This window comes from Genypterus blacodes, unplaced genomic scaffold (genome assembly GCF_046128005.1).
Source record: "Genypterus blacodes isolate CSIRO-AG114 ecotype Tasmania unplaced genomic scaffold, CSIRO-AGI_Gbla_v1 ptg000260l_1, whole genome shotgun sequence".
Lineage (NCBI taxonomy): Eukaryota > Metazoa > Chordata > Actinopteri > Ophidiiformes > Ophidiidae > Genypterus > Genypterus blacodes.
The window spans coordinates 53,879-79,662 of record NW_027467053.1 but is presented as its reverse complement, the minus strand read 5'-3'; the positions used below and the strand labels follow the sequence as shown (position 1 = coordinate 79,662).

At 47.4% G+C, this 25,784-nt stretch overlaps 2 protein-coding genes across 2 annotated transcripts in view; both read right to left on the bottom strand.

Moving 5' to 3' along the window:
* The window catches only part of LOC143017004 (pyrin-like), a 162,856-nt gene extending 157,521 nt beyond the window's left edge, over window positions 1–5,335 (bottom strand). Inside the window, exon 1 of the mRNA XM_076171614.1 lies at window positions 5,307–5,335. The gene's annotated coding sequence lies outside the window, so the exon portion shown is untranslated. The remainder of the gene's footprint in view (window positions 1–5,306) is intronic.
* Window positions 1–25,289, bottom strand: part of cyp26b1 (cytochrome P450, family 26, subfamily b, polypeptide 1) — a 29,256-nt gene extending 3,967 nt beyond the window's left edge. Inside the window, exons 1-6 of the mRNA XM_076171613.1 lie at window positions 24,067–25,289; window positions 10,308–10,532; window positions 2,757–2,875; window positions 1,942–2,098; window positions 1,401–1,556; window positions 80–364 (exon numbers count right to left, since the gene is read on the bottom strand). Of these exons, the coding sequence (XP_076027728.1) occupies window positions 80–364; window positions 1,401–1,556; window positions 1,942–2,098; window positions 2,757–2,875; window positions 10,308–10,532; window positions 24,067–24,270 (1,146 nt within the window). The 5' untranslated portion in view covers window positions 24,271–25,289. The remainder of the gene's footprint in view (window positions 1–79; window positions 365–1,400; window positions 1,557–1,941; window positions 2,099–2,756; window positions 2,876–10,307; window positions 10,533–24,066) is intronic.
* Between the last annotated feature and the right edge of the window lie 495 nt (window positions 25,290–25,784).

Sequence of the window (25,784 nt, the reverse complement as noted above, 5' to 3'; positions counted from 1 at the left end):
TTGCAATGCACAGCAACTGCTATTCTTGTTTCATTATGCAGCAAGAGAGAGAGAGAGAGAGAAAGGAACTTCAACTCACGTCCAATTCAAAGGTCTGCATGGCGGTCCGGTAACCTCCAGATACCGGGGTGAAAAGTCTGAGCACCTCCTTGATGACACAGTCCAGGTACTTTAGGCCGACGATGGTCTCCAGTCTTATCTCTCCCTCCGGACAGAGGCAGCCGTTGTGGAGGAGGCCCTTGGCTCGCAGCTCCTCCCTCAGCCGCTCCAGGACGGTGGGATGGCGCAGGAGCTCCATGATCAGGGAGGTGCTGGCGCTGGCCGTGGTGGCAAAAGAGGCGAAGATCAACTCGATGGTCGACTCCTACAGGGAGCAGGGTGTAGAGGCCATACACTTTAGCATCCACAACACTAATAGACAACACATAATTTCATAAAAGTTTGTTGCCTTCAATTGCTGAAAAGTCAAGTATGTGGGAATATGAGGTGTGTGTTCAATAACAACATTTAGCTCTGCTGTTCCATTATTAAAGGTAGTGGAATAAATAGCTCAGCAAATTAGACGGCGGGTCTGGGCTGCACGACTCTCATTATAAACCTCTCATCTGCCATCATCTGGGTCTCTACCACACGCTCATGTGTGTGAGCGTGTGCCCGGTTGTGTGTATTATGCATGCGTGCGTCAGAAACCCACAGGAGGGTGCCTGGGCCTGGGCCTCAGCGACAGGGGCTCCCCAGTTCATCCTGTGTGTGTATTTATATATGTATATGTGTGTGTGAGTGTGTATGTACAGGAGGCCTCTTTCAGACCCCTAGCAGGGGGAGTGTTGACTTATTTTTGGCCCTGGATTTAACCCAGAAACCACAGCGAGCGAATAGAGAGAGTTGAGTTTCCACAGAATTCCTCTGAATTACTTTAATAGGTAAATAGAGGGTGTGCCTGTCCATGTGTCCTGTGTGTGTGTGTGTGTGTGTGTGTGTGTGTGTGTGTGTGTGTGTGTGTGTGTGTGTGTGTGTGTGTGTGTGTGTGTTTTACTGTTACCATTTGCCTACATTTATCAGTGTAACACTGCTGCAATCATATCTTCACGCAGCTGTGTGCATGTGGAGGACACTTGTCTAGTTTGATGCCAAGATTAATTGTTTGAGAAATCAGTTATTGCGTGTGTGTCTTTGCAAGTGTACAACATTCCCGTGTGTTCACACATGAATGTTGCCCAGAGGGATTCCTTTTGGCAGCACTTTGCTAGGTAAACAGTGAGTGTGGCCTCCTGTGTGTTTGCGAGCCTGTGCACATGTTTGCACACATACACATGAGAATGTTGTCGTATTCTTTTTGCCATGTGTGTGTTTGTGTGAGTTCCTGCTCCTGTTGGTCGTATGGAGTGTAGGTGTGTTACCTTCAGCTCCTGCATGGTGAGCTCTGTGCCGTTCTCTTTGGCGCTCGCGATCAGGACGTCCAGTGCGTCACTGTAATCTTTCCCCTGGGAGCACAGTGGCTTCTCCCTGATGGCCTTCTCTATGGCTTTCTGCAGTGTGTCCCGTGCACGGATACCCTGCAGACAAACACACACACAAAGGTTGACTAACGGCGTCTCCCAGCTGGGTCGGCTTGTGATCATAAAACACAAACACCGCAAAAGTTCAGACACTGAGCCTGTTTGGGAAAGCACAAGCTTATCCACATGAAAACTCCATGTATGGAGTGCTCAGGTTTGTCCTTTTTCACATGTGCATGCTGTCCTGAAACTGCTGACAGTATCTTGCCTCAACCTTTCTGTGCTTTGCCAAAGGTCCATTTCAATTGATTCCTGTCTAGACGGCTCACCTCTCCATCCTTCCATCGATTTCAGTGTTAAGAATATGAGGCGTATTTGAGCAGGAATGTTTCTCCTGCAGGAAGTGAGAAAAAAGAATGAAGAAGGTGAAGACCACACTCACCTTTCTGTAGCCGCTGAATGGCAGGTCAATGGGCAGGCTGAAGACGTTATCAACAAAGTCCTGGAAGGTTGAGAACAGATGCCTCATCTCCTCCTCAGACACCCTGAAGCCCAGCAGCACCCTAACCGCCATGGTAAAGGACAACCGCTGGCTCTCCCTGCGGAAAGAGAATCATTTGGAACCTCAGACATCCCTAGAATCATTCAGATAAATCTGATCCCTTCCTGTGTGATTGTTCTTTCCACACGAAGACACTTTTCAGGCTAATGCTTAGCGGCCAGGATGTTTTGTTTTGCACAAGGAGCCCATGTTGTACAGCTCCCACATATCAATCAAGGCTTTGGTGCTGCCATTTCTCATTTCATGGGATTTTTCCTCTGAAGACTGCTAACACCAGTCAGATTCTTCGAATGCGGCTGTGAACCAAAGCCTTTTTTTGAAACAATTTGCGGGGCGTCACACTGCGATCAAACTGAATGATTTATTTATTCTATGACACAGTAAAGAAGATAAGTAAGAAAAAAGCTGCTGATTGTACAAGCTGATTCGAGCACCTCCTTTGAGGTGCAGGTCTCCTTCCTGGAGCTTTGATAGGAGTACAAAGGCTGCATCCTTCAAAGACATGAGACACAGGAAGTGTGACATGAATGATGCCTCTGCTTTTTCTACCTGCCGCAATTTCATGTCATGTTTTTTATTGTCATGATTTTAGCTGCAGCAATGACTTTGCTACAGTGTTTGTGTCTATCGTGAACATTTTTGTTTGGCACTGATGACAACACCTTTCTTCTCCCCCAAAGGACCCTGCGCCGTACCTGTAGACGTTGATGGGCTCGGGGTTGGAGCTCCAAACTCGGAGGCTCTCCTGGATGACCTGCTGGATCTTGGGGAGGTAGGACTCCAACGCGTCATGACTGAACACTTTGGCAAACACCTGGCGGGCAGAGAAGGAGGGAGATGCCGTCATTTTAGAATGGAAAGTAAACACACCTGCCTGCTCTTGAGTCAGACAACAGGAGCAGATAATGATCATCTGAGACTCATTCAAGAATTTCATTAAACGCTCATAAATCTGTGATTTGGCACGTGGACAAAAGCATAGAAGCCTTTTTTGAACTTATGCAAGTCAGTGCAAAGGATAAAAACACTGATTAGGCCACATACTGTATATACTGTAATCCCTGTGTGTCTTTCAGCACATACACACACACACTCACATTAGCACCGTGTCTTTAGGTAACCTCCCAGCAGGCACATCCTGACTAACAGGGTGTGTGAACAAGTGAGAAAATTTATGAGATAATCCTTCTGTAGCATTCACATTTAAATGTGCCGGGGTCAAGTACAGTAACATCCCCACACACACACAATGCAAAGGAACATGCAATGATTTTCAATAGAAATGTTCAATGTTGCTATTTTGGTATTTGATTGCTATTACAATGCTAGAGAAACCACATTTGCTGTTTAACCTTCTGGTAAGGCCTTAGAAACCACCACACACACCTAGTAACTGAAGCAAAACCCTGTTGCTGTTTGCTTAAGCTTTTTCTGTGTTTCTTTCACCTAAATAATACAAAGATGAGACTTTCCATCGTGTGTCCGTTCTCCTTGGCTGTCTACAGCGCTCACTCCTTACTCAGCCCAAACACTCTCCCTCCCTCCCTTCTCTCTAACAGTAGAGACTTATACATTGTGGAGGTTTTCCCCTGTAGTCAGCAGAACTAGAATGACAGGCAGAGAGGGTGGCGGGGGGGTTAAGTCTTTCCTGGCTGCTCATAGTATTTCTTAGCATGAATCAGTCAGCAGTCGTCAGTGTTGTTTGGACAAATAACATTCCATCTGATTTAACCTCCAAAACTGCCCTTAAAACAGTCTTGGAAGTGATTTAGAAATCGAGAATATTGGAGTGGAGAGCAGACTGGACTAGAATAGAGCTTTTATATTAATAAGAATCAGTCACTAACACTTAGCTTTATTTGGATAAATAACATTCCTGCGCGTTTAACCTTTAAAGCGATCCCCAAAACACACACAAATTGGTCAGACGTACAAGAGACCAGAGCAGAACGGAGCGTATCACTGTCGCGGAAAAACTCTCGGAAATGTCAACTTTGCAGTGAGAGATGCCAGCAATCGCGTTTTTGTTTTTTTTTACACCGCCGCGAAGTGGAGGTTTAAGCCTGGTCCAGTGGGTTTTGGAAGCGTTTCAGAAGCCCGGGAGTCGCAGAATTTTCTAGAAAACCGCACAAGTCCACTGCATCCTTCAAGTTAAGTTAGAACGCAAAATCAAACTGAATTCCGAGTCCGGTGTTTTTGTTCGATCCCCCGCCGTTGTCACCAGCAATCGCGAGTAGTTCAAGGCAAAACAATGTTCAGTGAGTTTGGCGACGGGTACACATGGTTTGTGTTTGCTGCTGAACAAAATAAGGCTGGAACATTTCAGTGGGCAGAGTTTATATTTGAGACCAACGCTTCAGGATACAATCGGTAGCCAATCAATCAGCTGCGATTTTCAGTTTGATGTGAGACACAACCTCGGACACACCGCCATACAACAGCCTCGCAGTCATTTTGGAAATGAAACGGTTTGGCAAACGTCGCTCACATTTGTGGTTAGTCAGTCAAATCCACACTTGTTGTTGTTTTTGTAGTTGTGTCTTTACTTGGAGGTGATGTTTATGAGCTAACCTGAGCAGACTCATAACCTGCGTGTTCTCTGTGGTCGATTGTATCACTGTTGGTATCATTACGACTTCACCTCTATTTTTATCGGCACACAAATGAGCTCAAGTGTACTAACACAGTCTAGACTTTGCAATGACAACACTTTGTTTACAGTGGCTTGTGTCCAGAATAGTAGAGGGTGCAGCAACATTCAAAAAGGGAAGTTAAGTACACAATCAGGCAGTCAGTGCTTCAATTGCTCTGCACATCGGCCACAGAGGATCACAGGGCGAGCTTGACATATATTTTTCCATAGGTCAACACGCACGCACACACACACATACACACAGTGCTGTTGCAAAGCAGAGTGTAACTGCTACACTGAGACAGAATGGAGGCTGAGAGGAAAGAAAAGAACTTCTAGTGGGATTTGATCTCAGGCCATTGAGGGTACATGTGGTTCCTGAGGTCGATGTTTCAGCCACCAAAACATCAGTTGGGCACTTTTACTCTTATTTTGCTCTGTACCTCATTTTCCTCTCATTTTCTCTCTCTCTCTCTCTCTCTCTCTCTCTCTCTCTCTCTCTCTCTCTCTCTCCCTCCCTCCGTTGCCCTCAGAATGAATGAACAATAGTCCACTGAGCTGGCGGCGTGTGTGTGTGAATTACGTGTACGCACCTAAGTATGTGTGTGGTTACATATGTTCTGTGTGTGTGTGTGTGTGTGTGTGTGTGTGTGTTAAGGAGCGGTTCCAGCGGATCACAGAGCGCTCTAAGACGTTAGCGGTGCTACATTTCCTCTGCTGCCGCACCCTGAGGCCGCTGGTCACAGATCGGCTTTCATGACCTGCACTCCAACCCTGACCACAGGGGATTACACACACCATCTGACCTCAGAACAGACACTACTGTAATGCTAATGCCGCACCATGCTTTAGCCGCGGAATCAAGTTTGTCAGGTAACTAAGCGGATAGCTAACACCTCGTGGCTACAGTGCCAGCAAGCGATTGTCAGCTCTGTTGTCTTGGATTATTCTGCCATTTAGGTTATAAATACATTTTTGTTGTTCAAGTATCACTGCCACACCTTAACATGATGGAAACAGGCAAGAATCGGAGCATTGTTAGCCCTCTGGCCTAGTTCGATAGCTGTTAGGACAAATAAACTGAGTTTTGCATGATAAATATCATGCAAAACTCAGTTTATTTGTTATATTAGATTAATATAATTATATATATAATTATATATTAATAATTATCAATTATCAATTATCAATATAATATTATATTAATCTATAAGTTACACTATTTGTCACTATTTATCTCGTACAGGCCAAAGAGGATGTAAACATTTAGAATGTTTACATTTGTAGTTCATCCGAATGCTTTCGAGAGTGAGAGAGCACATCAGCTAGCTAGCTAGCTTGTTTGGGATGACAAAGTTGTCAATTGTCGATCAAGAAACTCAGCGTTTTAACACTCTATGATTTAGGCGAGTTTGGTTAATACATCATTACTCACATTAATGGTTTCTCAGTATGCAAACTATTCCGTTTGTAGTACATGCAGAGGACCAGAAAATGAAATGAACAGTTTGAGAACCTTCAGTGATCATCTGAACAAAAGCGTACTGAAGAAGAACTGAAAGGTGACTGAGCTGAAATCCTCGTTAAGCCAAGAAAAGTTGTGTAACTGTGAATTTAGCCATTTAGCTCATCTGCGCTGGATTACGCATAATTGGTCAATTTAGGCAAGTCGCTTGCCTACCAACACACACACACACACACACACACACACACACACACACACACACACACACACACACACACACACGCAGAGACAAGAAGGAGAGGGAGAGAGAGAGCGAGAGAGAGAGAGCAAGAGAGAGAGAGCGGTAGCGTTGAGCTACTGTGGAGCCAGGCGGGAAGTCAGACTCTGAAAGGTAACTACAGGTTAGACAAACACACACACACACACACAGACACACACACACACACACACACACACCGTGTGTCTCACAACGCTGCCGGGCTGCCAATCAAGTGCATTTTTTATGCAGTGTCACTCTGGGACATTCCGCGTACCACACAAGGGGGGGTAGGGGGGATTGTGTGCTACAACAGTCATTTTGCCTGCACCACAAAAACGTGACTGTCTTCTGTAGCCTGGAGCGCAAAGACACAGGCTTAGAAGCGCGCGCGCACACACACACACACACACAGACACACAGACACAGTCGTCCTAATAACGTCCATATGTCTTAAATTATGTGAAAGTGCTGCGAGCTGCTGGTTCCACAGACATGTAAAGACTCCTTTATTCTTCTCCCGGCCCCCTTTACCTCCTTCCCTCTCTCTCTTTCTTTACTCCCACCTCTTCCCGTCTCTCCCTGCCCCTTCCTTCCTTCCTTCCATCCATCCATCCATCCTTTTTAACATACGTCTCCCTCAGTCATCACCTCAGATGAGTGAAGCCTCTGTGTCTGAGGCATTCAGGTGAGGTTGTGTCGGAGCAGCTACAGACATATAGAAGAGGGAAACCAAACGTGACGACGATAAAATTACATGGGTCTACTGCTCCTACTACACTTAAGCAAAGGTCAATGTTTAATGAGGAAGATTTACATGCAGAAATGTTTGCTTTCGTCTCCTCTCTTAACTTATAGTGGCGTCCTATAAATTGTACTCGTCAGCCATTTTAGTTTGTCCTGTTTCAAAACTGCTGTAATTCTGTGACACTTTAAACTTTACTGTGATGCGTATTATCATTGTTTTATTGTATTATTTATTACGATGTTTTATTACTGCGATCAGGACCAGGATGTGGTAGGACGGGCCGTATAAATAAACTTTTTCAAATCCTCTGCAAACTAAATCTCCTTTAACGAGATCTTCGAGAGTGTTTGACCTCAGACAGGAGCAGCTGATGTAAGCCAGTTACAATTGCCGATGCCCTCTACTGGTGATGGGAAGAAACACAGGAGACAAAGCTTCCAAGACGGCCGCATTCCTTTTCCCCCCAAACGATCGTGATAGAGTGTGAGGAAACAGGAGAGACCCAAAAGTTCAATGCACTTTACCCACTTTTACATCCGGTACCGTTACACGTCAAAGCAGATGGCGACGGAAAATTACGTGCGTGCAAGACGTGCAGATGGAAGGGAAGAAAACGGAGCCGCTGGAGTGACAGCAAAATTGATGCAGAGGTCAATTTGAATCGCTCCTCACATCCTTCTTTTATTCCTTCCCCCTGTTTTCCCTGCTTCTGTCTTTCCTAAATATAGTGATGGAGTGATCGTTCCAAAAGAAAGAAAAACAAGGTGGAGGGAAAAATGTGGAGGAGACGGAGAGAGCGAGGGATTGAGAGAGAAAGAGAGCAAGGGGGAGGGAGGGAGACAAATCGAGCAAGAGAGGGAGAGAGAGAGAGAGGGGGAGAGAGAGAGAGAGAGAGAGAGAGAGAGAGAGAGAGAAAGCGAGCAAAGGGGAGAGAGAGGGAGGGAGTGATGGAATTTGAAGAGAGAAGGAATAGAAAAGACAGAGAGGTAAGTCAGAGGGAGTGAAAATAGAGAGCTGGCTGCCACTGTCAACAAGAGTGTCTAAGAAAAAACGTGTGTGTGTGTGTGTGTGTGTGAGAAACTCTCTAAAAAGCACCATTTTTCCACCACAGCTCTGTCAAAACCATCACGACGTGTTTATTAGTTATTATTAATCGATAGAGAGATGCGGCTCTCATCGATCAGGACGGAGGAGGCAGACGAGCCCAAACGAGCTTTTGCGCTTTAAAGCTTCACTCCGCCACCAACCTGAAGCACAATGAGAATGACGTCAAGCATTCCAACAAATCAGCTCCACTATCCACTAGGACAAAAACTCGAAAAATGTGTCGTGAAACCCTCAAATGTTACGGCGACACAATCCTGATCTGGTGAGCAGGTGGAATCATGTCGTGATTTGGGATTCAAGGTGGATTGGTAAACACAGTTTGGCGCTGTAGTGGAAAAGCGTGCTGCCGCTGACATGGAGCTCCATGGAAACTGGCTGCCTCTGCTGATCTACCAAAGGCTAATGTGCTGTGTGAAGATTGTTTTTCCATAAGAAAAACCACGAGGTTACACACAGCAGTTTTGGTCCAGTGGGTCAGACAGTCAGCCAGTCGTTCATTTTTTCTCAGCTGATGTTGTCTCGCTTCTGCCTGTTGATTTAGTTTTATTACCCAGAAAACAGGAGGGTACGCTGCCAACACACACACGCACACACACACACACGCACACACACACACACGCACACACACACACACAAGGTCCAGAAACTGTCCTGCTGACCCTCACTTCTTTCTGGATCTCTACTTACAGAGAACATCCTATCACCACAAAGTCATAGGCTTGATTCCCAAAACTGCCATGAGTTGAAACCCCAACCATGCATACTACTAATGTGCCCATGTGCAAAATATTATATAGAATTATAATTCACAAAAGACAAAGTTTTTCTTGATTTGAAAATCTGTGATTAAGTTACATTTAGTTCCATAAATTGATTGATGATGATGATTTAAGGTTTCAGATAAAATTAAGATGAAGACTCTTGGTGAAGAGCTTCAATTAGTTGGGTGCGTGTTGAATTACCATCATGTCATATTTACATCACCTCACATATAATTCCTTAAAGGTCTTTGTAGTAAACCTCACTGTTTGAATACTGTAGGGAAATTAAATTCCATCCGACCCCTTTCAAACAGGGAGGTCAAAGGTAACGGACAGAACATCGCATTCACTGCCTTGCTTAGAGGCACTTCAGCAGGGCAGTTGCTCCGCAACACAGAGCTAAGCGTCTCGTCTGTAACCCACTTTGTCGACTTCACATCTGTGTCTCTAAATCCTCCTATCAGGGCCGAGTGCAGGGGAAAGTTCAGGTGTGTGTGTGTGTATGTGTGTGTCTGCGTGTGTGTATGTTGGGCCCCCACAGAAAGCCCCTCTTTGTGCCGTGTCGGAGGCAGCCTTCCTAATCAGGGGTCATTACATGAGGTTAGTGCGGGGGTCTCCAGGGAGAGAAGAGGGGATCAGAGCCCAGATTAGACCCAGCCGACCCCTCACCGTCCCTGGGCACCGCAGCGAGGAAACCTGACCCCCTCCCCCCAAACGCACGCACACACACACACACCCCAAAAACCTCTCTCACTCCCCCTCCCTCCATACGGAGGATCCAGGAGACCGATTTACAGGAAAACACTGCACGCACACATACACAAACACACACACAGAGGAAGGTATGCGCCCCGGGGATAAGGGGATAATAGGAGGGAGAGGTAAGTGGCTGATTACCTGAAATGGTCCTGGCACAGAAAGGATAGAGGAAGAGAGAGAGAGAGAGAGAGAGAGAGAGAGAGAGAGAGAGAGAGAGAGAGCGCGTATAAAAGAGAGCGATTAAGACAGAAAAAAGAGACGAGATAAATAAGAGCAGCTTTACTCTGAATCAGTGTAAAGAGACAGTTATCCTCTCTCTCTCTCTCTCTCTCTCTCTCTCTCTCTCTCTCTCTCTCTCTCTCTCTCCCTCTCTCGATGAGTGGAGGAACAGATAGAAGGATAGAGGAGTGGTTCTCATGCACTCGGGTCTCTCTCCCTCTAGCTCTCTTTGAATTAAATGTATATTACATTTGCGTGCTTGTGTGTGTGTGTGTGTGTGTGTGTGTGTGTGTCCTGACCTTTCTCCTCTTGCGGTGGATGTCTCCGATGCTGTTGGCCAGCGAGTTGGGCCCGAGCAGCGCCGAGGTGCTCTGCGGCCAGTCCACCGTCACCAGCGTGTGCTCGCCCATCAGCACTTTGCGCACGTTGTCGGCGCCCGTCACACGGATCAGCGGGCGACCCAGCAGGTGAGTCTTGAACACGTTGCCGTATTTCTGCCGCCGCGACGCGTGGAAGCCTGAACCCTGCGGGGCAAAACACAAAAGAGGCCGGTTAAGAAACAATTGGAAACAAAGGTGTGTGAATGGAAAAGTCTGTGACGTTATAACCATGGCAACACCTTGTAAAAACACAATTTCTTTGGCTACTATACTATCTAACTTAAAGTTTAACTTCATGTAGGAACTTGCAGAGGCGTTAACGTCCGTCCCATGGAGCCATACATCTCCACAGTATCGACTCTGCTCCTGGGAAGTGAACTCCAAATATGCTAAATGCTCCAACCTTCAAAATAAAACAATGTTGCCAAGGAAGTGTCGGAAATAAATGACCTGAAAATTATGAAGTGTTGCTGGCATATCACTTTAAAAGCATAACATCACACACATATACACACACACACACACACACACGATGGCGCAACGAGAAGAAACAAAAGCAGAGACCGAGATGAAGAGACGGACAGGCGGTTAAAAGTCATGAAGTCATGTAGCTTCAGTTGAACGGTGGAATTTCCCTTCAGCAGGAGAGCGACGGAGCGAAGGTGTGTGAGGAGGAAATCCCCCAACACTCCACCCTGTTCCACCCACGCTCACGCCCAACCCGTCCCTCCGGTTGAAGGAGATCCCTTCAAAACTACACCCTCGTCCAACGTCTTTCTCACTGACGACGTCCAACGACTCTGCATTCACATGTCACTCCTGTTCATCAAAGTTGCCACGGTTACAAGCAGATTTTCAGCAAACCAGGCGTGTTTCCTTCAGTAAAAACAATGCAAATCTAATTAAAACAGCTTCAAATGAACAGTTAGAGCTTCCAGATAAACCAGAAAAAGTCCTGTCGACGTCCCGGCGTGATATCTTGCGTGCTGCGGCGTTTCCTCACGACTGATTTTTACGCTGGCTATTAATTGAAAGCAGCCTTTAGGATCTGACCTTCAGTTCAGCTTTGATGTTCACCTCTAAAAGCTCAGAGTAAGTATTTTTCTTTGTGGTTTGGGGCCCAAACAGACTTTTCCCCCCACATGCTAAAAGTTACTGGTGTATTTCCACCAGTCTGGCTCACAGAGCAAACGTAAACGTATACACTTAAGGTAGAGGGTTGCAGATGTTCCAGGAGCCTGGGCGCTCGTCTAACTCAATGAAAACTGATTTAAAGTTGCCTTCAGGTTGTGATAAATGAGGTTAAAGTTCTTCCAAACATTTTCAGCTCGGTGTCTAAATACTGTAAATTTAATTTCTCATCCTAAAGCTCAGAATGATGGAACACACTGTGACGTTTGAGAGATGATCACATGCTGTACCTGTGTTTCTGTTCCAGCATCGGAAGCCCTTTAGATTACTATATATTTGAAATATGCTGTGGAAGTTGTTTTTGTACTTTTGAATAAGTGACTAAACTGTGAGTTATGATGAAAACAAGGAGGTAATGAGGATACGTAGCAGCATCTTTGTATTTTGTCTCAAATAGATGTTGATGTCATCATTATACGACCCTGCTCGCTGGGAACGACGGAGAGGAAATCAAATCTGGGTGAGAATTGGTCAAAAAGAGTCACATTTACGATTCAAACTTGCAAATTGCATCTCATTGTGGGCCGGCAGAAAGAGCCGAGCGGCCCGTCTGGAGCCCCTGAGCCGCGATTTGAGCAGTAAATCCCCCAGAGGAGCGGAGCTGGAGTCGGTTAGCGAGCTGACCTGGGTTCAGCTTTGACGCCGACCTCTGAGCGGCCGGGGTCACGGCGGAGAGGGAGCAAGCCGACCCCACAACTGTAAATGGGCTGTTTGAGTGAAAAAGAACATATATATCAGCCTGGGGGCAGCTTACTGCGTTACACACACACAAGGGAAAACGCACGCAACCGACACATGCCAGTGTGCACACACACTCGCCTAACATACACACTACACTGTCCGATGTGTACAGGTACACACACACGCAATGAATTCTCCCCAAAAATGTCCAAAGTAAACAAACACAAAGAGGCCCAAACTGCAAATTGCCGTGACAACACTAACTGGTTTGACCCCAGTTTACACACGGTAAAAGAGATACATACTGTACACACACACACACACACACACACACACACACACACACAGGCAGTTAACATATAACTATGCAAAAATTTGATGTCATTTTTTGCCGTATTTGTTAGCGTATGTGAAGTATTTTTAGCAAGATAATTTTTTCTCTCTCTCTCCTTCTTTTTCTGACATAAAGAGCGACTGTGCACCTAAACTGACCTGCTGTGAGAGTGTGTGTGTGTGTGAGAGAGAGAGAGAAAGAGGAGTACGTGTTTGTGTAAGTGGCGGTTCAGTAAATTACAGTACATGCATGCGTGTGTGTCTGCGTGCGTGCGTGTGATGCTAATGTTAGCAGGTAGTTTGTTTCCTGTTTGCACCGTTACTTGCCTGCATCTTTGCGGTGTAGCTAGTTAGTAACAAGTATATAAGATCTTTGATACTGGCATTTGTCTCCGGATAGCAGAGTGTGTACGAGGCTTAGCATGTTAAAAAAAAGCAGGTTCGTCCTTCCGATAAAGCGGCGCTCGTTCATTTATCGCTGTTTTATTCGTCCCTGGTTCTCTGCGGTGCTCCATCAGAAATATGTGAAGTGCTTTTGCTCTGACCATCTCTGGGCACAAACTGTTGACCTGAACTGTTTTCACAGCTCCTGTACACTTCCTCTTTGTACTCCAACACACACACATACAGTTGCAGATGGGCCTCTGGAGCCTCTGTGTGTGTGTGTGTGTGTGTGTGTGTGTGTGTGTGTGTGTGTGTGTGTGTGTGTGTGTGTGTGTGTGTGTGTGTGTGTGTGCGTGTGTGTGTTAGAGTGGGGTTGTTTTCCAAGCAACATTTTGCTGCCACATGGATGTAGAGTGGTTTAGTATGTCTGCCTGGCAGGCCTGTTGAGAGACACACACACGCACACACACACACTCACACACACACACACACACACAGTCCACTTAGAAGGGAGTTCCTCAGGCAGTCAGACAAGGCTCCCTTTCACACTCTGTTACCAAGATATACCATCACATTAGGCTGATAGTGTGTGTGTGTGAGTGTGTGTGTGTGTGTATTCCTCTGTAGCTTTATATCTGTTTTCTTTTCAGTCACACATTCAGATCTCAAAATAAATCGACAAAACTATGAAATGTTTTGGGGTGTTTTGAAATCAAAAGTAAAATTTAGGGAAGCACGTTGCCTTCAAAATGTAGGTTTTTGTGTTTCTACAGTGCATAGAAAATGCATATAAAAATGCTGGAATAATGTGTGCATGAAAAAAAGTTACACACACAGATCATTTGAGTGTGTGTGTGTGTGCCAGAGGTGTGGTCTGGATGACATTTTGCTTGAAGGTGAGAAGTGTACCCCCCCTCCCTCCAGGGACCTGAAATCTGGCAAACACACACACACACACACACACACACACACAGAGCAAGCATGGAAAAGCTGTGATGTAATGACGCCACGCTCGTCTTGCAGGAAAATGCGTACATAACCGCACATGCAAATACACACACACACACACACACATGCGCGCACGTAGTCGTCGGGTAGGCAGACGGGCGTCACAAATTCACACACACTCTCCCCCAAACACTGGAGCAAAAGCGTAAACACTCACTAGTTTAGTTTAGCAGAGACCCAGAAACCAAAATTGCTCCCACAACACTGCGCCTGATGTGACCGCAGAGGTCGCAGGCAACAAAACTCTAATGTGAGCTGAGAACCATAAAGAGTTTGCTCTTAATGATGGCAGACGGTAAAATTTTAATGCTTTCTCGTGGACCTGTTACCCTAGCAACCAGGAGGAGTGACTGTGTGAGTGTGTGTGCGTAAAGGGGCACTTTGCTTTTTTCCCAGCGCGGCGCAGAGCTGTAAACGTGAGTAATCCTCCTCAGGGCCTGAAACTCTCTAAATGTCCATCTTTACAAAAACTATGAAACGCCGTTAGTAAAGTTAACGTCTTAATTTGTATTAATTTTATAGTTTATAGATTACAAAAACAGCGACAATATCTCAAAAGCCTGCACGGCCGCAGATTAGAAGAAATGACCGATGCCCGATTTTATGAGTGTGGCCATGCAGTTTGAGAATTGCTCGTGAAGAGACGTCGCCTCGCTGGAAGTGTTTATACGCAAATGTACAGAAGCAAGAGGAGCAAATGATATTATTGTATATGTTTCTGTTTGGTTATGCCTGTGAAATCAGTCCGGATGGGAACATTAACCATACGGATTCTGTTGACGGCACCATAAAGGCACACGGAACATCCTGCAGCTTCACAAAGAACGACTTTAGGGTGGAGACAGAACCTTTATAGACCCTATGGCTGAAATACAGGTAACAAAGATGAGTATTTCACTCCACAACAACCAAACTTTCACTTACTTCTTACTCTTTCATCCTCTGCAGTCAACGCAAAAGCTTTTTTCTACCACAAAAAACAAACTTCACCTTTGTAGAATGTTCACCTCTACATATTTACATGCATCCGTCTCACCTAAATATCTGTTCAATTCACTGTAAAAGACAGCGGCTGCGGCTTTATTAGGCCTGGAATAATATATGGAGTTGCAGGAGGCGCTGGTTTAAGGCTTCAGTTTAAATTAAGATTAAGATGCGGATACAATTATAGATAAATTACGCTACGTAAATGCTAACGGTCAAGCATGTGCGTACGGAGGATAAAAAATAATGTAATGGAACGTCCGTTAAAATGCGTGTGTGTGTCTTCGGTCAGGTCAGGGTCATTCCTGTAACGACGATGTCACTTTCTAAACAGTCACACACACACCCTTTTGATGACGCATTTACACCCTCGCACTGCCAAGGTTTCTAACAAACCCCACCACAATCATACCAGGTCTCATAAAATACCCTTGTTCTCTCTCTCTCTCTCTCTCTCTCTCTCTCTCTCACACACACACACACACACACATCTCACACACACACAGCAGAGCTACCTAGCGCACTGGGCTGTGCTAAAAATACTACCGTCTGTTCTGTTGGGGTTTGGCCTGGGGGCAAACCTGGGCCCGGCTTATAAATGTCGTCTTTGTAGTGCAGTGGAAATGTCCAACAAATGACTCTTTTATTAGGGCAAGACAAAAAAACACGGCTAATTATGTTTACGTAGATCAGCGCCGGGGCTCGCCCAACACACACTGGGGGCAGCGAGAGAGTGTGTGTGACAGGGAGCGTAAAGAAGGAGAAGGTGTGCATATGGAGGGGAGGAAAGGTCACACATGCTTTGGTAACAAGAATGAAGACGAGAGAATTATGGGAAAACAGTAGCAGGAAATGAATTACAGCACAAAGGAGGAAACAAAGTGTCATTTACTGGCGAGAGAGAGAGAAAGAGGAACGGAAAGACCAGACGCTGCATATGATGGTGGGAGGATAAAGTGCCTGAAATGAGTGAAGCGCGAGGGAGTTTGGGGGGATTTACGTAAATCTAAAGTGAGCCTGACGTTTGCGAGGTTGAACCTGTGGAACAGAACTTTTTGGGGGTTATCGTACCGTCAGAGAGCTCTGCTAAACGCAGCTTTGCAGCCAGTCTTGGGTACCATGACGGTCAAATCACCGAAGACGTATTTTTCCGCCTTCGGGATGGCCGAGAGTGTGCAGTTCTGTTTACAGCGGTTTCTCGTTTCACTTCTACATCAGCTACTGTACACAAAGCTAAACCCCCATCTAAACCTTGCTCATCGTTTCCCTCCGCCGGCTTCCTTCACTTACTGGAAAACAAACACGTGGATGAAAGCAAAAGACGCAGAGAGAGACAGAACACGTGTGATGTCATGTCGGACATCAAGCGCGACAGACAGTCTGGACTACGGTCCGCCTGAGACACACAATGATTCACCGTATTTTGTTGTGTGTGCAGCTTTACATCTCCAAAAATAGACAAAACGTCAGCGAGGAAGATGCAGAAGACAGCGAGAGAGTGGAAGACAAAGAGTGAGAAATAAAAAGCCACAGGGAAATGTGCTTTACTACGTGAGAGCCATTCCATTTTAGGCCACGTTTATCGTGTTTTTACAAGAGAATGACCAATAAATTAAGGGAAACAACAGTACTGAGCGCTGAACTGCAACAGCGATGACAAAATACGAAAAAATTGCATGCTGAGTCTTCGAAAATCTTCCGGAAAAAAATCCAAAATGTTTGAAAAAAGAAAGCGGATAAGGATGAATAAACGAGAGGAAACAAGGTCAAAGGCTGTGAGGGAATTCCTTCTCTCTTTTATGCTGTCCATCATTTTGCCACTGCCAGAGATATCAAGGACCCCGTGTGTGTGTGTGTGTGTGCGTGTGTGTGTGTGTGTGTGTGTGTGTTTTTGAATGGTGTGATAGGACCGCGACTTGACAATGCGCCCCGTCACTTTGTTGTCACGCCTCCACATCAGACATACAGAGAAGAAGCAGAAAGAGAGGGTGAGGACGGGAAGGGACGGGGGGGAGCGACAGACTGGGACGAAGAAGAAGGATGAAAGTGAAGAAGATGGAGCGAGAGAAGCAGAAAGAGAACGAGAAAGCGTGAGAGAGCGAGGCGCCAATAAACGGGCGTGGGGGGTGGGGGGGGGTTGAGCACCGAGCGTGGCGGAGGAGGCGGAGAGATGGGAAGGGTGCTCGCTTAAAAAGGGGGATTAAGGGAGAGGGGCTACGGGTAGTTCAGCCAAAAAACGAGAAGAATGAAGGGCGAAAGAGAGAAAGAAAGAGAGAGAGAGAGAGGGTTGGCCCCTGACCCAGGGACATTATAGAAAGGGAGATTATGGTTGTTCAAAACTCTCTAAGCACTCACCCCGGGACCCCAGCTAATACCCTCACACACACACACACCTCAGCTTTCAACACACACACACACACACACACAGTATGTTCATACAAGCACATACAGTCTATAATTCACACACAATGTATGTATATATGCGTAATGGAATTCCTTTAAGCATGTTCACACACTCGGGACATTACACTCTCGCTCCCTCTCTCACATAAACACACACACACACAGACGGCAGAGAGAGGAGGGGCGACTTAGCATCGGGCTCTATACCCGGTCCACGACAAGAGCATTCTCAATAAGGACGGATGGAGGATGAAGGGAGGTAGAGGAGGGAGTCAGGGGGGATGAAGGGCATGTTTGGGGCTTTTTGGGGGCATTTTGGGGTGTTGGAGGGGTGTGTGTGTGTGTGTGTGTGTGTGCAAAGGGGGGTAAAGAGGTATTGAGCCAGGGAGCAGTGTGTTCCCGGGGTGAAAGAGGGGGCAAGCCAGATCTTTGCCAGCACTTCCTGCTAATCTGTAAGAGAGCAGAGGAGGAGGAGGGCGAGGATGAAGGTGGGGACGGAGGGAGAGAGTAAATAGATAGTTTTGCCATTAAGAGCAAAGAGGAAGGAAGAAAGGTGGAAGACAGAAAGGAAACATCCACATCAGGAGCATGTGAAGGGCAAAGGTTAAAGAAGAGGGAGATGAGCAAAGCAAAAAAAGAGAGAAAAGGGAAAAAGACAGAAGACAAACCCATACACACACACACACACACTCCTACCTGCCACACTTGTAGAAGAAGAAAGGGGGCAGGGAAGGAAAGATGGAAAGAATGGAGGAAAAATGAAGAAAGTCAATCAATACGCTTTGTAACGTGATCTGTCTGAGGTCAGTCTGCACACTGCACACTCCATTTGTAACTGCGTGTGTGTGTGCCAAGTAAGGTGTGTGTACATATGTGTGCAGGCATACCGAGCTGTGTGTGTGTGTGTGTGAGAGTGTGTATTATGCGACTCTATCCATGTATGTTCATAGTCTTTCCATTTACGGTGTGTGTGTGTGTGTGTGTGTGTGTATGTGCGTGTGCGTGTGCGTGTGCGTGTGCGTGTGCGTGTGTAACCGCAGCTATGCAGCACACAGCGGGTTGAACCGCGGTAATGGAACCTATAGATGAGCGGACTGTGAGCCACCAGACGCTCACAATCCCCACTCTGTCTGAGCCGCTTAAAGGCACAATCCACCCAAAAACAAAAGCCTCCGCATGTCATAGACGCTACAATGCACTCGGTCGCCACGGACACCATCCACCCAAGCTGAAACGCCATTATCTCCGACGTCAACATAAACATAAATATACGAGATCTCTCTCTGCTCGTCTGAGGTGCGAGCTTGTTCAAAAACGGCGACACAGAAGAAGAAAGGAACGTTCTGATTCGCTAAACCGCTCAGCAGGGAAGGTTCAAAACAAAATGGACCTTCCCCGGAGCGGAGGCGAAAACACGCGTCGGCCATTTTAGTGTCGACTCGTGCAGAGAAGCTGCGGTAGCTTTTGTGTCGGATTGTAGGGAAATCAGACAACAGAACTGTTCACGGTCTAACAAAACCCGTCTGGTCGCTTGACGGCTAGATGGTTGCAAAGGTAGACTCTAATGGTTAAACTCGTGTTTAAACGCGTTCGCTGTGTCAGGCTTAGGTGGCCGTTTGCCAACTAGCTGCTAGGTGCTATATGGTAACAATTTATTTACAAAATTTAAAAAAATATATACGTTGTCTCATAACCTTGTGGCTTAAATGTTCAGTGGCGTTTTCACTTCAAAGTTCAAAGTTGAAATCCTCAGCTGTTGTGGTGATTTTTAGAGAAGCCTTCAATATTTGCAGACGAAAGGAAGGCGTTCTAAAGATTCTGGCAAAGTGCTGCTATGGATAATGCAATCAAAAGTGTGTTAGACAGAACTAGTAAAAGCGAAGAGTAATACTAAACCGCAGCCTTTAATTCCCTAAGAGAGTCGCTAAAATTATGAAATGTCTTTAGATTTCACCTGAAAATAGAAATCATGCGGCAAAGCTGTGGGGCCGGAGAAACTAGAGAGAGAGAGCGAAAGAGAGCCAGACATACAGGTGAAGAAGAGGAGGAGGGAGAGAGAGAGCTGTCATCGCTGTGTGTGTGTGAGACGTCTTGGCCTTAAGGGCCGTTATTACTCTGCCCACCGTCATTTACACTTCATCACTGAAAACAGACAGAAGAAGACAGCGTGTGTGTGTGTGTGGGTGTGTATAAGTGTGTGTATGGGGTAAAACTGAGATAACATTCTGACCCTCTCTACTGTGTGTGTTGGTGTGTGTATGTGTGCTCTGTGTTCTTTTACTGGCTCAGGCTCATTCACAAACATAATCACACAGCACACACAAACACACCGTACAGTCTCCGTCTCTGTGCCATGGATTCATTTCCTTTGGTCTGACCCAGATTCAGCCCGTCTGCACCACATGTGCAGCCACACTGTGCAAGCGTGTGTGTGTGTGTGTGTGTGTGTGTGTGTGTGTGTGTGTGTGTGTGTGTGTGAGATGTCAGGACAGGAGAAACTGTACCCGTTGGAGCGGATAGGTTTTCCCCGTCGACTGGGAACGACATCAGGGGAAGTCTGAGCCTCTGTGTCAATATCGATTTTGTCAAACTAGCCTTGAGGCTTCACGGTGACGACTCGACCAGGACGTCTAAAAATGTTTTCGCAGCATGAAAGTCGACAGTTATGACGCTAAAAATGCACAACCCCAAACAAAAGTTGTTTTGATTTCGCTTGGTTTTACTAACTTATCCTAAAATCGCTCTTGGAGACTTCGCACTGTTGCGCCCTCCACTGGCAGAAGGATATCACTGCTATTTGCAGTTTTGACACCATTCCCCAGAAAATTTCGGTAAACTGGCGCATAAACTATTTCATAAATTAACCATTTCAATGAAACCGTAATGAAAAATATTGGTGAACGAAAATAATTCAGTGTGACATTAACTTCGGGAAACTCTGCAGTTGCTTTTCTTGTGGCAATTTGATGAAAACAGAGATTCTTCGCATTAATGCAACAAAAAATGCAGGCATTGTTGTAAAATTGTGGGCGTTTTTCTGGGCGAGAATTTTCTGCTCTCATTCAATTTATAACTAATGCTCAGCGGCGCCTCCCTCAGGGGAACATGTTGACATTAAAACCTCTGTGTGTGTATGTGGGGGGGTGCATAAACGTGGACACCCGAGCTCAGTGTGTGTGTGTGCACCTGTACGCATGGAAAGTGTGTGTACATGAAGTATGCGTGTGTAGCTAACGTGTGTTTAAACATGCATATGTGTGTGTGTGTGTGTGTGTGTGTGTGTGTGTGTGTGTGTGTGTGTGTGTGTGTGTGTGTGTGTGTGTGTGTGTGTGCGTGTGTGTGTCCTTGCACGGTAGCGCTCCGGCTTGGCACCGCCGCGTCACAACGCTCCAGCTCCTAATGAAAGCAGACAGCAGTTTGGCAGCGCCGCCGTGAAACTATTTCTAAGTGCAGATCCTCTTTAAACGGATCAATCACGCAAATGCGCTGCTGCTGCTGCCCGTGTGTGTGGAGGCAAAAATATACTGTACGGGTGTGTGTACAAAGAGAGAGAGAGAGAGAGAGACAGAGAGACAGAGAGACAGAGAGAGAGTGTGTTTATGTAAGAAACCTAGAGGAGCGATGGAAAGAACAAGTGAATACAGGAAGAAGGAGAAAAGAATGAAAAGTTCCTTTGCTCTCTAGTTGATTTGATTCTAGACTGAAAATCATGATGCAGTGACGTTAGCCTGAGGACACACTGTACTCTCTCACACACACAGACACACACAGACACACACACACACACCCAGGACTCCCCCGTGTTTAGACACCTCTCGGAGCCAGAGGGCGGAGCGTTGTGCTTCATTTAGCATCAAACACATTCACAAACACATTGAGCGGGTGAAGCAGCATCTCGTTTCCCAGGACGCGTCCCCTCAGGGCGCTCGGTCTGAGGCCTGCAAAGACTTTATCCGAGCTCTCATCTCGCTGCGCCGGACCTGTGTTTGTTTACAGGACGAGTAGAGGCGATTCCAAGCAACCCGTACAAAGGACACTGACATCCTTTGAGTTAATTGTCTTCGTTATCACATCAGGGAAGAAATAAAAAGTGATTGTTGTTGGACACACAGACGAGCTAAGCGAGTGTGACGCACACAGCTCAAGTCTCTACGTGCTGAATCTCTTTGGACTTTGGAATCTCTTTCACTTTAAAAACTTGAGAGCTGTGGTTTGTCCCGACTCAAACACGTCGCCCTCTGCGGCCTTTGGCGTCTGTCGACCCCCCTGACCCCGGGCGTCTTGAGAGAGTCAACTCGTCCGCGAGCTCGTCTGCTACGTCGTCTCCACCAGCAGCCAAGCGACAGACTAGCAGCCGAGATGCAAAACGGCATCTGTGCGATCAGATCTCCATCGCTGTCCGTCTCACTTTTCCCCAGTGCCAGAGATCACCAGGTTGAAACCCAACATGTCCTCGTCTCTCTGTACTTATGAGGACCTTCATTCATTTTTAACTCCCTTGCTTGTGAGGACATTTGGTCCTCACAAGTCCAGACACAAACACACACTCGCGGGCCTTTTATTCCCCTCTCTGACTGACGTACCCCCCCCTCCCTCACCATAAACTTGGCAGTGATCCTCGGTTGCATTCCGGGAACGCGTCTCGCCCGGTGTCAGATGTAACGGAGAGGAGCACGGCGAGTTCAAGCCCCGCACGCGGCCAACGTGCCTCCGCTCGTCGAGCCCCTGCTCCCCCCCACGCTCCTCTGTTTGAGGTTTCTCTCTTTCTAATCACCCTCCCCCCATTCTCTCTCTCTCTGTTGCTTTCTTTATTTTTTCCCCCTCTCTCTCTCTCTCTCTCTCTCTCTCTCCCCCCAACCCCCCTCTCCCTCAGCGTGCTCCTGGGAGCCATCAGTTTGCGCTGACAACCGCTGCTTAGTAGCGGGACTCGCGTGCAGCCCGGCAGGGTCAAGCTACAAGGCTGACGCTTTTTTCTCATGGAAAACTAATGGCCAGTATCCCTTTCCCCCCTCTTTGGTCAACTTTCCCTCTCCCTCTCTCTCTCTCTACCCATTTCTTTCTCAGTGGGTCTAAACACAAACACCAACACATTCACAATCTCTCTGAATGCAAGAAAGGCATGCTGGGAGCTTAGGTTTCTTATTTAGAGTTTGAGTTGAGAGTTGACAGGGCAGCGTCTCACCAAACCCACGACCTAAATGTGCCACAAAAGGACTCAAGCGCTCGACTACTACAAACTCCATTATACCAGTGGAGGTCCTGCAATCAAGATTCCTCCCAAGTAGACACAGATTAGTGATTCAATGTACTGCAGTGTGACAGGTTAGAGTAGTTATTGTGAGGTGAAGTTACTGACAGTGACAGAATTGGAGATGTGAGGTTTTTATCCAAAGGTCTGCAGGTTAAACAAGGTGAGACGCGAACCATCTAACATCACGCTGCAACCAAAGCCCAACTGTCTAATAAACATATTGACGTAGAACAAACACAAGATCCTGTACTACAAAATCAGAAATACTGGGTTAAATGTACTTCTTGTGTAGTTTAAGCGGCGTGTCCCATGATACAGCAAGCTGGGAGTCTGGGAGTTTTCTATCTCATCCAAGTTCAGCCCACAGGGAGCAGAGCTGACCTACTGTGAGGAGAAGAGAGATGAAGAGGAGGAGGAACAGGAAGAGAGTAGGTGTGCACTTTACCCTAAGCTTTACCCTTCACCTCTCTGTCTCCCCCTCTATGGGCAAAACATCAACACCAAACTGCCTCCCTCAGTATGTGAGTATGAATGAATCCATTAAACCTTACAGTACTCAGTTGACTAACAGGAGCTCCTGAACTCTCTCTCTCTCTGCTCTGATGAGTCTCCCCCCTGTCACTCATTGCCGCCGCAGCAGATAGGACCGATAGCCTATCAGCCTGACTCTGGCTCGACCCCGGCGCGCAGGGGAGGAACCCGGGAGCCGCCGGGCCGAGCCGCCGGCCGGAGCCGCAGCGCTCCCGTCCGCGATAAGACGCTGATCCGATCGCCACACGGAGCGAGATTACACGGCCATAAACTAATCAAAAGAGGAGCGAAAGTCTTTGATGCGCGCGTGTGTGTGTCTGTGTGTGTGTGTGTGTGTGTGTGTGTGTGTGTGTGTGTGTGTGTGTGTGTGTGTGTGCGGGAGCCTCTGTGTCCGTTCCAGGCGCGCAGGCTGAGGGGCGCAGTTCGGTGATAAAGCGGCTCAGACTTTATGGTCACATTCAGTCGCGCCGCGCTCATTGAAGTTGCGTGAGGATGGAGTGTGCGCAGGAAGAGCGCAAAGCGGCGCGTTTCTGCTTTGATTTGGTCTCATTGGAGCGTGGAGCGCACAACGTTTAGTGAATAACGCAACAACGCAACATAATGCACGACTGATCGAATGAAACATTATTGCCAATATAATGATCAGCAGACTAATGCATCACTGGGGGTGAAATGAAGCCAGAGATCCGACACACACACACACACACACACACACACTAAACCCAGTGAAAAAAAAGTATACAAGTATGACGAAGGAACGTGGAAAGATTTGGAAAAGTTGGAAAAATAAATCAATCAAAAGCTCGTAAACATGAAACGCGTCCTGTAGGTCTTAAAGCTCCGCGCAGACACGCTGACCCCGCAGGCACCGGGTCGCGCTCCAACCCCTCCCCGCCCCGAGGACGCACTTACCTGCAGGAGCCAGTGGCACGTCTCGCCGATGAAGGGGAAGCCCATGGAACCTTTTGGCATCGGCAGCTTGCAGTTCTTATCCCGGGTGGCGGTCCACCGGAGCTGCCACAGCTGCTGGGACACGACGAGCAGCAGCGCCATGGACACCAGGCAGGCGGCCAGCGTGGCCAGAGCCGAGACCAGGTCGAAACTGTCGAACAGCATGATGACGAGAGCCCGGCGGTCCTCTGGAGTTTGGAGGCGGCGGCGACGAGAGTCAAAGCGGCGCTGAAAGCTCGTAGTGATTATGGATCTCTGGGTGGATTTATTGGAGTCTTATATGTTTTTACACACTTTTCTTTTCTTTTTTTGAAAGTGCAGCGCTGCTTTTTACGCACGCCAACGCGCCGCGGGGGTGACAAGAGGCGGCTGTGTTGAATGAATGGAGTGTTTAGGACTTTCACACAGACTGGACCCTCTATCTGAAACAGTCACAAAGTGGCGTTTCTGTGCTTGGAGAGGGGAAAAAGTGCAATCGGAGGTGTGTGTGATGAGCAGGAGATGCTACAGGTGAGCTGCGTGTCCACCAGCTTCACCGTCACGCTGCAGCCTGCTGGAGTGAAAAAGATGAAGAAGTCATTAAAACGCAGGCAGCTTGTCTGGTTTAAGCGCTGGGGACTGTCCTGATGTTTGACATCTCATCTTGCTCTCGTATATGTCAGGGACTCGAGCGCAGCTTGGGACCCGCCGGAGGAACGCAGAGTCTCAGGAGCCGGACGGAGCGGAACACGTGGAAAAAGCGGCGGAAAGAACAAGAGCTGCACTTTGAAAAAAGCTCTATGGAGATGGAAAGATGGAAAACTGACACTCTTCTTCCAGGAACGGCGTCTCTCTCCTCCAAAAAAAAATGAAAAGTTTTAATCTCTCTGGAGCAAACAAACAAAGTGTGGCTGCTCACAACAAAGAGCTTTAGATCCGTGAAGGTGGAGGAGTGAAGAGGTGAAGCGGAGATGCTCCTTCTCCTTCTCTGTGTACCTTTCTGTTTGCGCTCCTCACACACACTCTCTCACCCTCTCGCTCCGCTGGCCGTCTATACAAGTCTCCCTCAGTGCGTGTGTGTACGTGTGTGTGGATGCGTGCGTAAAGTGGAGTGTGTGTGCGTCAAGCCTGAAGCACCAAGGAGTGTTTATATAGTGCGGAGGCAACTGGAAGGCGAATAGGCGGCCAAGGGCTCCCGTCGCCCCCTCCAACCCCACCCCACCTCACTGCGCGTCGGCTAGTGAGGGAGAGACTCCCCTCCCCTTCTCCTCCTCATCTTCCTCCCCCTTCCTCCCTCTCTTCCAATCCCACCTCTTTCAGCTCCTGCAGGGAGTCAGGGAGTCCCCCCTCGCTCCCCCTCTCTCCTCCTCCAACCCCTCCTCCTTCAGCTCCTGGAGGAACCCCACTCCTCCTCCTCCTCCTCCTCCCCCTCCCCCTCCTCCTTCCCTTCCTCCCGTCCTCCGTCCCGCTCCTCACAGAAGGAGGGTGGTGGTGGTGTAAAGTGAGCGGCAAGCGGCGCAAGAGGAGAGGAGGCTTGGAGCGTGCTGGGGCTGGCAGAGCGCCAGAGAGAAAGAGAGGGGGAGAGAGAGGGAGAGAAAGAGAGGGGGGAGAGAGAGGGTTGGGGGAGAGAATGAAAGAGAGAGGGTCACTTTTATGATTCCAGCGTCTCCGTGCAGGACGAGCGCAAACTTCAACCAATC